The 14,961-nt window shown below is 43.9% G+C and overlaps 2 protein-coding genes across 3 annotated transcripts in view; both read left to right on the forward strand.

Moving 5' to 3' along the window:
- Positions 1-331: 331 nt before the first annotated feature.
- LOC308406998 (L-rhamnose-binding lectin SML-like) lies at positions 332-3,554 on the forward strand. Its single transcript, XM_080898357.1, has 9 exons — positions 332-422; positions 566-598; positions 684-734; positions 1,446-1,581; positions 2,291-2,397; positions 2,470-2,514; positions 2,617-2,749; positions 3,175-3,278; positions 3,481-3,554. The coding sequence occupies exons 1-9, from the start codon at positions 347-349 to the stop codon at positions 3,495-3,497; spliced, it is 702 nt and encodes a 233-aa protein (XP_080754483.1). The 5' UTR covers positions 332-346; the 3' UTR covers positions 3,498-3,554.
- A 5,599-nt stretch (positions 3,555-9,153) lies between these two features.
- Positions 9,154-14,961, forward strand: part of prkcz (protein kinase C, zeta) — a 99,328-nt gene continuing 93,520 nt past the window's right edge. Inside the window, exon 1 of one of the 2 annotated variants that reach the window (XM_080898609.1) lies at positions 9,154-9,451. In XM_080898609.1, the coding sequence (XP_080754735.1) occupies positions 9,375-9,451 (77 nt within the window). In that variant the 5' untranslated portion in view covers positions 9,154-9,374. The remainder of the gene's footprint in view (positions 9,452-14,961) is intronic. The other variant, XM_080898608.1, reaches the window with a different exon arrangement.

Consider the following 14,961-nt stretch of genomic DNA (forward strand, 5'->3'; position numbering starts at 1 on the left):
AATTTATTGAAAACAACATTTAAACTGAAACAGGCTGTTTGACAGGACCACACCTCCAGAAACCCTATAACCCCCCCCCCTCCCCCCCCCAAAAAAACAAAGCAAAGGTCCAAACATGAACTCAGTAAAGAGCTCTACTGTTATCGATCACTTCAAAAATTCATTGCAGCACGTTTGATCCAAGCAGGACTGTATGTTCTTTGCATGTGTGTATAATCATGTCAAATCCTTCACTGGGCGAGCACCTGGCCACATGTTTGGGCACGTATCCAGCTGAACAAAAGTCTGGGGGGTAAGGTTTGTTTAGCACGATAAGATGAGACTGCAAACAGACTCAAAGCTATAAATGCTGCGTGTTTCTGCTGCAAGCATCAGTCTCACTGGGTCCCCTGAAACCATGCTCCGCCTCAGCAGCACGCTCTGTGAGTACAGTCAGCATTTTCTCATTCATGTTGTTTTCCAGCTGAAGAAGATTTCTTCAGTTCATGTATTTAAGGGTAAAGTATCACGTGTTTTCATATTTGGCCACATTATAAATTGAGAGTGCTGCTCCTTTGTTTTTCAGTGTTGGCAGCAGCCTGTCTGCTTGTTAGCACAGGTAAGTGTCTGCTAGTCTGATTGTTTCTCAGTGTGCTTAGTTTTAATATGTGAGTTAGACTAATTGCTCCATGTGTGCTTTAAAGGTGCGCAGAGAGTCATCACGTGTGGGAACCACGTCCACCGGCTGAGCTGTGGTAAGACCCAACCACTCATGTTTCTCAGCGCTGCAGTGTTTCTACATGTTATTGTTATTTATTTATTGGGGACGAATGTCGAACACAGATCACATCATAGACACACAGTGAGGTACGAGAGCAGAAACACTCAGGACCGACTTTAAACCATGAGTACAGAACTCCACATGCTGATATCCAGCAGAAGCTTTACACCATAGTGTCCTATTCCTCCAGTTTTTATTCACATCTCTTCAGCTGCCTTAGAAAAAGTGTCCATACAGAAAGCCACAGTGGTCGTATAGAGCCAGGAGCCACACACGGTGGTACATTACCCCCACACTCTGAGGATAGGCGGGAGAGAATGGACGGGTGGATTTTAAACCCTGTGAAGTGTTTCAGCAAACATACACCGTCATTTACCGCCTGGAAGAACCTCCACACAACATTGCATCAAAACTAAATAAGTGGCACACATGAGTTTAATATAATCACCACTAAGTTAGATTTGGAAAACACGCCCGTTTCTTTAAGGGATCCTTGATTTGGTTCTATGAGTACAGAGTATGTAAGACAGGAATGACATTTGTGTTTGGGAAGCATACAAAGCAGCGAGTGAGCATCTCTGCAGTTTGTGTTTGTGAGTTTGTGAGGCTGACGGCAGCTGCAGACGTCCCTGGTTGGTAAGCTCTGTCGTTGCGTTTGAATACCTGCCTCTGTGATGTCCAACAGAAACTGGAGTGATTCGTGTCCAGGAGTCCATGTATGGACGAAGAGACCGGGACACGTGCAGTGGAGAGAAAGCTGAAGAGGTGGCCATCAATACTGCGTGCTCTCTGGAGGGTGCTGAAGACACCATCAGGACAAGGTATACGTCCCAATAACACACCGGTATTTGTTATCAATGGATGTCACTGCTGCTGATTACCACATATAGATATTTCTAAGTGTTATAGAAGATTACCAAAAAAGGAATTATGTCTGTTCTAACTGTAACTGATGCATGTTATGTTATCTGCCTGCGCATGAAGGAGCGTTAACCCTGACATATGAAACTGTGTATCTAAGTGCTTCCTCTTGAGATCGACACAGAAGGTGGTATTGTGTACATCGCCACATGCATGTGCTTAATAAATGATTGTTGATTGACTGGACCTGCTCTGAGTTTGTTTCTCAGCCCAACATCAAAGAAGTCGGGACAGGTCCTGTAGAATAACAGGGGATGAAATGTGCTGCATGTATAGTGTGAAACTTCAGTGATGTGAGAGATCATGTCTGGAAGACGAGATGCTTTTTGAAAAGTGAATATAAAAGAATCAGAGTGCCTTCTTGCTTTCATGGATAATGATCGTGGAGTAAGAAATGCCAGGTTATCAGATCCAGTGCAAAGCTGGGACTGCGAGCCTTTCGCCTCAGACAAAACAGACGATTTCACTTTGATGATATTTGTGGGGAATTCCTTTTACCTTACAAGACCCCATAATCACGTAGAACCCAATGAAAGACTGTTCTTCTCAGCGTTGGTGGGATTTCCCATGGTGCTTCACTGCTGACTCTACTTTCTATTATCTGTTCAGCTGTGACGGCAAGAAGGTGTGTGAAGTAACCCCGGCCATCTTTGCAAGAGATCCCTGCAATGACACCTTTAAATACATCCAGACCACCTACACCTGTATACCAGCAAGTGAGTCACGCACCTGCTTTAAACAGTAGGCTCTGAGTGCTCCACCTAATCTGACTGATGTTACTTTGGCAGTTCACCTGATAACCTGCGAGCAGTCTATGGTCGAACTGCAGTGCGGTAAGATCACGTGTGACCCGACAAACTTTGACGTGTCCTGATAACTGCCTCTCCAAGCACCCTTCTTCAGTTTTCAACAGCACGCACTGCTTTCTTTGACAGACCAGGGCCACGTCATCCACGTGTACCATGCTGATTTTGGGCGCCGTGATCCACACATATGCTCCTTCAGACGGGAGGCCTCACACATGGAAAACATCAAGTGTTCAAACCCCACTAGCAAAGTTGCTGAAAGGTACAGCTTTAACATTAATGTGACTTTTTACTGTGAGTGACCAACGAGATCTTAAACATGACTATGAAGTCTTTGGTCTTTGGCACTTTCCTCTCGTAGCTAACGACATATATTTCTGAAGCTAGCGGAGCTGAAAGTATGATTTGGGTGAGCTGGGACGTGCAACCATCACTTTGTGTTCACAGCGTTTGCTGTCCCCACACAGCCAGGGGTTATAGCCTGGGTTTGATCAGTGTTATTAATCACCAGTATTTGGATTTACATAATTAGTGTTGTACTTCTTTTGCACATCCACATCATTCATACACATCGTCTAGTATGAGAAAACAACAAACAAATGTGTCTTTAATTTGCATTGTCAGCTGGGGATCTTTACTACCTGCCTTTAAGTGTTTCATCTGCACTGTGCTGCTCTGCATCCACAGGTGTAATGGGAAACGCACCTGTTCTATGAGAGCAAGCAGTGGAATGCTTGGCGACACCTGTCCGCGTATGTACAAATACCTGGAGCTGACCTACAACTGTCTGAGTAAGTAGCTCAAAGGATGAAGAGTATGTGAACGGTTCATGACACAAGGGGAAGGAAAACCAGCAGCAGAGCCAAACAGGTGCTCAGTGATCCACCTGTGATGCCAACAATAACAGGCTGCTTTATTTAGCTTCCATCTTCATGTGAACTGTTACAGTGAACAGCCAACCACGTCTGACTGTGTGTGTTTGATCTGTTGCAGAATCTGTAGGTGCTTGAGAGGATTAAAGATCCTGCAGTAACAGTATCCTTCACTAAATAAAATACATGAAAAACAACAAGTTTCTGTGTGTTTGTGACTCGTCAGGGTTTTCATGTGTCCTCACATCTGTACAGAGCTTTCACTCACTGGGCCCACGTCCTCATTTAAGAACGAGAACAAACAGCTTGTAGAACTGGGGGAACGTATAGAGATGAGAACTAGAGGGGGTGTGTTTGGAGGCGTGGTCCCGCTCCTGAAATTCAGATACTTTATCTCCAATTTCTATTCTTACTGATCGCTCAGGTCAGAGGCGACAAGAGGATCAAAGTGAAGACATGAAATGAAAGTGAATCTTTAGTGCAACAACATGACATTTATAAAAATACTAGTTTTTCCTTAGCAGGAGAAATGATTTCTATTTACACGCAAAAAACTAAAATGAATAAAAAAAGTTGACCTTTTTTGAGCTATGACACAAGCAAACTGCTGCTGAGCACTCAATCAAGTTCAAACTACAAAAGAAACAGACGGGAGAAAAAGAGGCGATTCTCACAAAGCAGGTTTGATACAAACTTATCACAGTGTGTCAGCAGCTGGACTGAACGTCAAAGAGAAGCACAGAGAGCGAGTCTGGGAGATCTGTCTGAGGACCTCAGTCTCAAATAAGACAATCGCTAGAACCCTGAACAGGAGCGGACGTGACAGACCAACAGGAGCTCTGACAGACTCGAGCATGCTGGACAAGCTGGAATACGGGGACGGTTGACTACCATGGCAGTGTTACACAGAAGTCTAAAGGTAATACTACCAGTAATAGCACTAGTACTAGAAGTTGATAATAATTGCCTTGGCCTTTGGTCATTATTTACAGGTATGTAAAAAACAACCCACAAGCAACAAAGTGCTAAAAATTTAAATTAAATGAACAAAATAAATGTATGCAAAGAAAACAAAATCCTAGCAAGGTTTCTGTGAGGGGTCAGCGGCTCCGCCCTTCACCCGTTTGCTTCCTTTTCTTCTGTCTCCTGGTCTTTGTCATATCCACTTTCATTAGAAACCATCAGATTCATGAAAAGAAAATTAGCTGAAATAAGTAAGTGATGAACATTATGTCACGATGAATGCAGAAATACAGACTCACAGCTGAGTTACACAAAGCTGGAGCCTTGTCAGTGGCTTTTCACTGAATAATAAAGAATGTGTGAGTCGGCACCCTGAGGTGCTCCTCATCAGGACCAACAACACTACACATATAACATACAATAAGATTTCCTTCTCTCACTGTTGGCTGGTACGTTTAGGAATATTAGTGAAATACATGAGATTAACAGAACGGAAACACAATCAGATCCATGTAGATTCTACCAAAACTCACAAACACCTGGATCACAGAGTCACCTTTTAAATTTGAATCCATATTTTAACCTTTGAAAAGTCTAAAACAGTCTGTTCTGCTTGTGTTTATCAGTGACATAATCAGTGGACAAAGCGCAAATAAAACATGCTGATCTATAATCTTTGTAAAAAAATCTGAAAAATGATAAAGTGAAACTGATTTGATGGGTGATCTATTAGTTTATTTCTAGTGTCTAAACAACATACTAACATTTTATTTCCTTTCTTTTCCCTTCATGAAATGTAACATGAATGCTGTTTGCAGATGTTTAATAATCAGTTCTTGTCGTCGTCATTCGTCCAGGTTTTACAGCATAAATAATTGATCCATACTGCAGACACCAGGTCCAGGTCTCAGCACCATCTGATAACAGAGCAGCCGTCTCACTGATGAAAAGTGAATCATCAGCTGAGGAGAAATGCTAACTAGCTAACAGCAGGCTAACAGTGTGTGTGCTAACTGCTAATCTACAGTGGGGCAAAAAAGTATTTAGTCAGCCACCGATTGTGCAAGTTCCCCCACCTAAAATGATGACAGAGGTCAGTAATTTGCACCAGAGGTACACTTCAACTATGAGAGACAGAATGTGAAAAAAAAATCCATGAATCCACATGGTAGGATTTGTAAAGAATTTATTCGTAAATCAGGGTGGAAAATAAGTATTTGGTCAATAACAAAAATACAACTCAATACTTTGTAACATAACCTTTGTTGGCAATAACAGAGGTCAAACGTTTACTATAGGTCTTTACCAGCTTTGCACACACAGTAGCTGGTATTTTGGCCCATTCCTCCATGCAGCTCTTCTCGAGAGCAGTGATGTTTTGGGGCTGTCGCCGAGCAACACGGACTTTCAACTCCCGCCACAGATTTTCTATGGGGTTGAGGTCTGGAGACTGGCTAGGCCACTCCAGGACTTTCAAATGCTTCTTACGGAGCCGCTCCTTTGTTGCCCGGGCGGTGTGTTTTGGATCATTGTCATGTTGGAAGACCCAGCCTCGTTTCATCTTCAAAGTTCTCACTGATTGAAGGAGGTTTTGGCTCAAAATCTCACGATACATGGCCCCATTCATTCTGTCCTTAACACGGATCAGTCGTCCTGTCCCCTTGGCAGAAAAACAGCCCCATAGCATGATGTTTCCACCCCCATGCTTCATAGTAGGTATGGTGTTCTTGGGATGCAACTCAGTATTCTTCTTCCTCCAAACACGACGAGTTGAGTTTATACCAAAAAGTTCTACTTTGGTTTCATCTGACCACATGACATTCTCCCAATCCTCTGCTGTATCATCCATGTGCTCTCTGGCAAACTTCAGACGGGCCTGGACATGCACTGGCTTCAGCAGCGGAACACGTCTGGCACTGCGGGATTTGATTCCCTGCCGTTGTAGTGTGTTACTGATGGTGACCTTTGTTACTTTGGTCCCAGCTCTCTGCAGGTCATTCACCAGGTCCCCCCGTGTGGTTCTGGGATCTTTGCTCACCGTTCTCATGATCATTTTGACCCCACGGGATGAGATCTTGCGTGGAGCCCCAGATCGAGGGAGATTATCAGTGGTCTTGTATGTCTTCCATTTTCTGATGATTGCTCCCACAGTTGATTTTTTCACACCAAGCTGCTTGCCTATTGTAGACTCACTCTTCCCAGTCTGGTGCAGGTCTACAATACTTTTCCTGGTGTCCTTCGAAAGCTCTTTGGTCTTGGCCATGGCGGAGTTTGGAGTCTGACTGTTTGAGGCTGTGGACAGGTGTCTTTTATACAGATGATGAGTTCAAACAGGTGCCATTCATACAGGTAACGAGTGGGGGACAGAAAAGCTTCTTACAGAAGACGTTACAGGTCTGTGAGAGCCAGAGATTTTCCTTGTTTGAGGTGACCAAATACTTATTTTCCACCCTAATTTACGAATAAATTCTTTACAAATCCTACCATGTGGATTCATGGATTTTTTTTTCACATTCTGTCTCTCACAGTTGAAGTGTACCTCTGGTGCAAATTACTGACCTCTGTCATCATTTTAAGTGGGGGAACTTGCACAATCGGTGGCTGACTAAATACTTTTTTGCCCCACTGTAGCTAACACATTAAGAGTAGGAGGCACAGATTGATGCTGCTGTGTAAAACTATCATATGTGTCCTCCTTCACTATAGCAACACTGACATGCTTGTATTCATGTTCATTTAAGGAGGTGTCACTGGGCACAAGTGGAGAGGCAGGGAAGTCATCCACCTGCCCACTTAACCACAGTCAGCTGATTAATGGATGACTCAGTTTAAACTGGTCAGGCTCATTGGTGGATTTTTAAAGTTTTCATTTTCAAACTCTACTACTAGTCACGTTTATTTATTTCTAATTTGTAATGTTTGTTCCGAAGCCGTCTACCATATATCTGCTTGTCGATGTGCCTGCACAATAAAGACAATACTTATGTTTGTGTGAGATCACGTGTAGAATGTGCTGGAGTGTTTAATTAGAGTAGAAAAGGCCTGTCGTCCATTTAGTGAGAGCTGGTTGCCTTCTCTTCGTGCAGAGCTGCGTTAGATGCCAGGAAACAAGCTTAAAATGCAAATCGTGCCACGTACTACATCTGCATGGCACCATGCTGCAGCTGCGTCCTGTGACCTGTATGGGCTCATTTTGGAAAAACTCATATGGGTCATATTTGAGGGTACGAACAAACCAATGAATCCCTGTTTGAGGACTTTTTGAACCCAGCCTGAATGTTCTCTGATAGCATTTTATTTTGAAATTTCATAGTCAGTAAGTGCTATTAAACAGCATTTTGAATACAACTAAAAATCAAACCTCAATATCTTTTTCACTGAAAATCAACAAAGTCCATCATCCTGTGTCTTACTAATATCACATAATATCATCATCTTTAGATTGAACTCACCAAAGCTTATATTGACTGTTATATCTTATCAGTTTTGTTCATATTTTTTATCTTTATCTTGTTATGTCTGTTTGGTCTCTATCAGGTAATATCTGATTACTGTACTCTATCAGGTAATAATTTGATTTTGTAAAAGCAGTATAGATCTGGATGTGGGCCCAGGGCCAACTGCTCTTTACTTAGCCGTTCAGGCAGTGAATCCTGGTGTCAGACCTCACTAATTATTATTGTTATTAGTAAATTACTGACCCATGCAATTAACTCAGGGTGAACATCTTCATAGTCTGTCTGGAGCTGCAAACTCAGCTTCTCAGTCCTCACAGGTTTGGATTTTCATTTCCATTTTTTCCTGATATTTACGTCTCTGATCACTCTGATGGTATAGGCTGGCAAAACGACCAAAGTTGTTACTTTATCCAAATAATTATGGCGCTAAATGTGAAACAGTGAACTACTTAATAACTCGTGAATCCTCCATCCGCTGCTCGTCGGGGTACCCAGATGTCTCTCTCCTCCGCTGCAGCTCTTCTGGGGGACATCGAGGTGTCCCTAAAATAGCCACGAAACAATCTCCCCAGCGTGTCCTGGGTTTGGCTCAGTGTGCCCTTCTTATCTGGGAGGTGTCAAGGCGGTATCCTTCAGACGGTTACGCGGTCTGCGGGCTCCTCTCGGTGAGCAGGGGCAGTGTCCGTACTTTCAGCCTCTGCAGAAGGACGATCTGTTCTGGTTTTTGATGCACAAACACAACAGCTTCCCCTCTGGGCTCAGCACCGACCATTAAAGCATTACAGCGTCACTTTCCACACTTCATGCATATAACGTTTTTGCCATTAACCACTAGGGGGCGCTAAACACCATATTAACACGACTGGTTATGTCGGGTTTTTTCTGTTTGCCGGTACAGAGGTTGCCCTTACCTGGTGTGTACACGGATCACTACAGGGCCACCGTACGGATCGCGTGATACTGACCACAGTGTTAATGAACGCGTACATTTAATGTGATTGTTTATTTAAATATGTCGTAGGAACAGGCTGTAACGCTGGGAGATGAGAAGAACATATTAGAGTATTAGTTACAGTATTTGAGGATCATTTCTATGAGGAAAAACTGCATAAAAAGAGAACAGTAGTCATGAACCCGACCGCACACTGTCCGTATCCTTTCAGATTATTAGCACGGTGTTTGCCGGGACAGGCGGGAAGCCCCGGTAGGTGAACAGGTGAATTTAGATTACGGTAACCATAGTGAACCGGAAGAAAGCCCGTCAAGTGTGACCACACTCCGAGCTCGACCGATGACAGGTGAAGAGTTTTCCGTTTCAGAATAAGAGCGCTTCTTTAAACCTTGCGCATTAGCTTTTATTCTGAAAGCTGGGGCCGGAAACACCGCCGTTATTCACGGGACGTGACAGACTTCCCCAAAGTCCCCGATGTTACCTTAACGACAGAAAGTTTGAAGCGGCTCCGCTCGGGTTAGTTTTCAGCGCACTGGGCGTACAGGGTCCTCTGTCATCTGCGAGTGGAAACCAATTTCTATCCACGTATCACACAGCGAGCGTGGGCCTGTTCACGTAGACACGGGGGAGCTGAACTGTACGATGCATATGCTAGCGTCAAACGGATCCATAATGGACCTGAACTCGGAGTTTGTGAAGATTAAAGCGCACTACTGCGGGTAAGTAACTCTCCGTGAGTAAGTAGGAAACACCTGTGGAATGGACACTAACAGCTATTCAGCACGCAGCCTGGGCTTCTTGGAGCTCGTGAGTCAGAGAGGCTTTAGTACCTGTGGCACCTGTGTTTAACCCACTGTGTGCGTGAAAAATGACATCAGAGGAAGCTTCGAGAATATTTTTCACCCTCATAAAGTCAGCGTTTGTGTTGATGATGGGCACATGTGGAGGTGCAGTGGAAGTGGGCCGCTGCTGGTTAGAGGTAGGTTTCCTGCAGTCATCTGTGGAATCACCTCATCACGCAGGAACAGTGTTTGTATGAACGAGGCAAGTTTATTATCGTGGAAGCAGAAAAAACAGTCCGTGTACTATCACCATGACAGAACACGCAGATTACACGCCATGTGTATGTCACATATGATATCGAGTCCACAGTGAAAATCTCACGTATATCTGATGAAGCCTGAGTGTAACCTAATACTGACACACGTGTGTGGGACAGACTGGACTGGAGGTGTGACGTCCCGTCACGGAGGGCTCCAAAACCAAAAACTCAAAAGCTTTGCAGGATCTTTAGGTTGAACCAATTACATCTCCAGGAGGAGTTTGTTAGAGCACACGGCCTGAAAATGCCCCAAATGCTGCCAAAATGACACAAATAAATAAGTAAATAAAAATACATTTTATTTGAGGGTGCCTTAGATTAAAAACAAAAAACAAAACATCAAATAAAAACAAAGATTTGACAGTGAGTAAGATCTGTACTAAAGTAAACCAGTTTAAACAAGTAGGTTTGGAGCTGTGACTTAAATGAGGGAATCTATATTTCTAATGAGCGGAGGAAGTGAGTCCAGAGCCCAGCGACTGAAGCTCTGCTCCCACAGTGGGCAGACGAGCAGAAGGAACAAGATGAGTGAAAGCTCTGACAGAGCAGGAAACAGTGGAGATATGAAGCAGATCACACAGATAAGGAGGCCAAGGTTATGGATGCACTTTAATGTGAGGACTAAGATTTTACACTTTACCCTGGCTCCTATGGGCAACCTGTTGAACAGTTAGGGTGATATGGTCTCATTTATACTGACTGTAGTACTGGAGCTGTAATAATGCGCTATAATGGTTGCTGGCACATAGATGTGTCACCATCACACCTGCTCCATGCTTCACGGTGGGAACCGTGCATGCAGAGACCCTCCGTTCACCTTTTGGAACCCAAGATCTCAGATGTGGACCCATCAGACCAAAGCCCAGATGTCCACTGGTCTAATGTCCACTCCTCGTGTTTCTTGGCCCAAACAAATCTTTGCTCCTTGTTGCTTTTCCTGAGTCGTGGTTTCTCAGCAGCTCTTTGACCATAAAGGCCTGATTCACACAGTCTGCTCTGAACATGTAGAGATGAGTCTGCTACTGGAGCTCTGTGTGGCTCTAATCTGAGCTGCTGTTAATCTGTGATTTCTGAGGCTGGTCATGTCTATATGCTCAGCAGCAGAGGTGACTGCTGGTCTTCCTTTGCTGGGGCGCTCAGTGTCATTGTAGCGCTTGATGTCTTTGCGACTGCACTTGGGGAAACATTCACAGTGTGATCAGTTTTCCAAACTACTTTTGTGTAAATGTGGAAAACAACACGTGCTGCTGGTGACCTCGTGAGAGCGAGGAGCAAACACACTGCCATCTTTGCATTACAGAATCCACTCACAGATTTAGGTTTATTATTCTTCGGGCGCTGTTTCGGCTTCTTGTGCCTCCACCCAAACTGTGTTTAGGTGGAGCAGTCTCATACCAGAGACTTAGCAGTCTGCTATGTATTACGTCTTTCTCTTCAATCCTTGTTTATGTGTTCGTTAGCAAAGGCAGTGTTTGTGCTACACATTCATAATAATGTGATGGTCAAACATTAAGATATGAACAACTAAAGTACAAAACTGTCCATCATGACAGCCCAGTGTCCAGACTTCGTTCTGTTTGACACTTTTTGAAAGATGTTTGGACGAAGCAGACGATACTCTGCTATGTGTGGTTCTGTTTTGTGTACCTATTACCTAATTACTTTGGTGTAACATGAGTATCAATAAAGACTTGTGAAAGTACAGCTAAAAGTCCAAAATGTATGCCTTCCTTCATATTTTCCAAAGCGGCCCAGATTGTTGACTGTGCCGGGTTGACTCCCGGCTGTTACACGCTCAGTGTACGACTTTACATTCCCAGGTACAGAATCCTGCCCCACACCTTACAACAAAGACACACTCAGAGTTTAGTTTCATTTCCTACAACACTTGGATTTTCTGATTGGTTAGTTTTAGTTTATTGCACATACCAATGCTGTTTATTTAAAACACAGCTGTGTACAACATATGTTCAGTTTGTGACGGAAAAAAATATTTACATCAAAATGAAACAACATCTTCACTCAAGAGTAAAAAAGTGCAATCTAAAAGTTAAAACATGAGAATCAGCATCGTAACGGTCGACGGTTAAAGCTAGCATGACAGCTACATGGCACTGGCCTGTGTCCTTAGTTTGTGGTTCAAGATGAGACGCAGATATGGGCAGCGCGGCGGTTAGCACTGTTGCCTCACAGCAACATCAGGCCGGGGTCTTTCTGTGGAGTTTGCTCTCCGTGTGTTTGCGTGGGTTCTACTCCGGCTTCCTCCCACAGTCCAAACTCATGCAGTCAGTGGGGTTAGTCGGTGACACTAAATTGCCCACAGGTGTGAATGGTTGTGTGTGTCTGTGTTTTAGCCCTGTGACAAACTGGCAACCTGTCCGGGTGTACCCCGCCTCTCTCCCCATGACAACTGGGATAGGCTCCACCCCCCGCGATCCTGAAGAGAATGGATGATGATGACTATATCACACTGTCCTTAGTTTGTGTTTGAAGATGAGACACAGCAAGTATTTATCCCATTAATCTGCTTGTATACTGCTGTTTCACTGAGTGAATGAGTGCTGGAATAACACAGTGTGCCGAGCGTATGCACCGGTGTGGTTCTGCACACGGTGCAGCCTGGTGTCTTCTGCCACAGTGTGCTCCTGTGAAACCAGCGTGGCGGGCTGCCTCTGCACCGTCACAGCGTCTGTGTGATGAACGCCACAAACATCAGTGATGACTGTTTTGTAGACTAGAAGTTTCTGCTGCTCACAGATTTATTGTGTGCCAGGCTCTCTGAGTCTGAACCTGAGACACAGACACGCGTGTGGGGCAGGAGTCACCATAGCGACCAGTCGTCACACCTGTTTGCTGATGGCGCTGTCTCTGTTCAAAACTCATCACGTCTTTTCTTCTGATTCCCCGGTCGAGCCTACTGTCTTCTGACCTCTGACCCCGCAGTAGATGATTTGATGTTTTAATCTAGTTATCCCCCTTACAGGGGCATTGTGCTTAAATATGGATGTGATGAGTATTCTTCTGTTCTGTTGTAAGAGGAGATCCCGACCGAGTGACTAAACCATCACATGTTTCCTCTGAATGTCAGCACTGTTGTTGTTGTTGTCTCCAAACTCTGGCTCAGAAACGCTGCTCAGCTCTCGCTGTGTTAAAACCCTTCCACATATTTTTGGAGGCCTGTGTGTAAAGGAGCCAGTGGTGATGTCACCAGTGTGGTTCAGGTTAATCCTACCAGTATAATCTTTAATCACAACGCTCTGAAATGATTTTCCATGTTGAGTTCAGACAGTCAGCCTTTCTCTGTGTTCAGCTTCCTGCCTGATCTACCTGCTGCACAGCAGACGGTTCAGGCCCAGCTTCACTCTGTGTTGGTGATAACCAGCACCAAAGAGCTGCTTCTGCAGCAACCCGTCTGAGCACGTTTGTTGCTACAGATGCATTTACCCAGACTCATTCTGCCAACGTTTGGGGCGGCGTGGGAGTGGAGTGGGTTTTTCCAGCACGAGTGGGAGTCAGGTGTGTAGCATCCACATACAGTCTTTGCAGTCTTTCGTGTTGTGCGCTACGTGTGAGACAGGCCAACTGGAAGATACCTTAATCTGATTTGTCCCAAATCGTTTTAAGTGTGTGTGTGTGTGTGTGTTTTAATCACTGAAGTGTGTCTTAAGCCGGAGCTGTTCTGTAAATATTGATATCAGGGGACAAACCAGTCCAGTGTTTCCCACTTCTTTTATCTGTAAGGCAACAATTCAATGTTTACCTGACTCTTTGAAATGAATCGTCCTAATTAAATATATATTCTTTTTGCTAATAACATTCCCTCTGCAGCATGCATAACTTTATGCAAATGATGTGAATGACATTCATTCAAGTAAGTCAGTGATAGTAAACAATAGCAAACAATATGAATAAGTAGGATGAGTGGAGGCTGTCAGCATCATGTCTGAGATGACTTACAGCTGCTGACAGATGTGCCGACCCTGCAGGGATCTGACTAAAACCTGGATTTATTTGAGTGGTATAACAACTTGTGTTGGTCCTTATGGAGTTTCCCCAAAAAGGTTCAAAGTAGAGAAAGTTTCTGTGAAAACTAAAGTCAGTAATGCAGCGTGTGATTGACCCAGCACACAATCACTGAGGTGTGTGAAGTGTTCTCATCAGTGGGGTCAAAGATCACGGTGCTGCATGTTTATGCTCTGATACATGACCAATCCCTGAGAGCATTCTTCAGTATGTTCACACAGTGCAAGGGTCAGCATTCAGCTAACCTTTAGTTACAGACTGAGAGAGTTTAATGCACATTTGGCTTCAGCTGTTTGAGTTTATTACAACAGCAGAGCAGGAAGGGTTTCACAGGAATACTGCAGACCAGAGTTCATGCTGCTCACATCTCCTCCTGTTCTGGAGACATTTTATATCATAAAAAACAACTTTTACTTATCGAGTGGAATTACTTAGCTACTTACTTATTAATGAGTTAATAACATTGTTATAGCAGTGTTTGCATTAATGCATAAAGAGTGAAGAGTGTAGTGGTAGAGACAGGAGCTGCTGCTGAGTGGGAAACAGCACAACAGTCAGTGTAAACAGCTCCCACTGAAAGCTCAGTGCTGCTCCTGCTGCAGGTGAATAAAACAATGAAACATTATGTAATTCACACAGCAAATTACCACACATTTTACTACTACTACTCCCAATAACAGTAATATTAATAACTCTACCAATATCATGTGTAATGGAAGGCAGTGCTAGAGGTTATATTTGAGTAAACGTTCCTTTCAGTTGAGTATATGTGTACCATGGGGAAACCTTAATCTCATCCTGCAACAACAGAAGTAATGTAATCGTAACTTCATAATGAAATGATTACAGCAGCAGGTCATGATGGAAGCTGTACAGATGTGGGTAAATACAGATGTGTAACACAGCACTCACTGGTCCTGGATCATGAACAACAAAAAGAGAAACACTTTGTTTGAGGTGCTCTCTCTGTGGGCTCCACCTGTCAGTGATTTTTAATGTATTTAAAGTTAAATGTTCTGCCTCACAGTTCCCACTGCTCTGCCTCCGTCTGTAGCTCTTGCTGATGATGTGCTGCCTCTCAGGATTTCACTCCTGGCTGCTTTG

The sequence above is a fragment of the Rhamphochromis sp. 'chilingali' genome (genome assembly GCF_963969265.1).
Source record: "Rhamphochromis sp. 'chilingali' genome assembly, chromosome: 12".
Classification (NCBI taxonomy): Eukaryota; Metazoa; Chordata; class Actinopteri; order Cichliformes; family Cichlidae; genus Rhamphochromis; species Rhamphochromis sp. 'chilingali'.

Bases quoted from the DNA above. Each gene is read 5' to 3' on its own strand.
- LOC308406998 (XM_080898357.1), top strand. From the start codon at position 347: ATGCTGCGTGTTTCTGCTGCAAGCATCAGTCTCACTGGGTCCCCTGAA. The intron at 599-683 runs GTAAGTGTCTGC...TGTGCTTTAAAG, and splicing joins CTGTCTGCTTGTTAGCACAG to GTGCGCAGAGAGTCATCACG. The intron at 2,398-2,469 runs GTGAGTCACGCA...TTACTTTGGCAG, and splicing joins CTACACCTGTATACCAGCAA to TTCACCTGATAACCTGCGAG.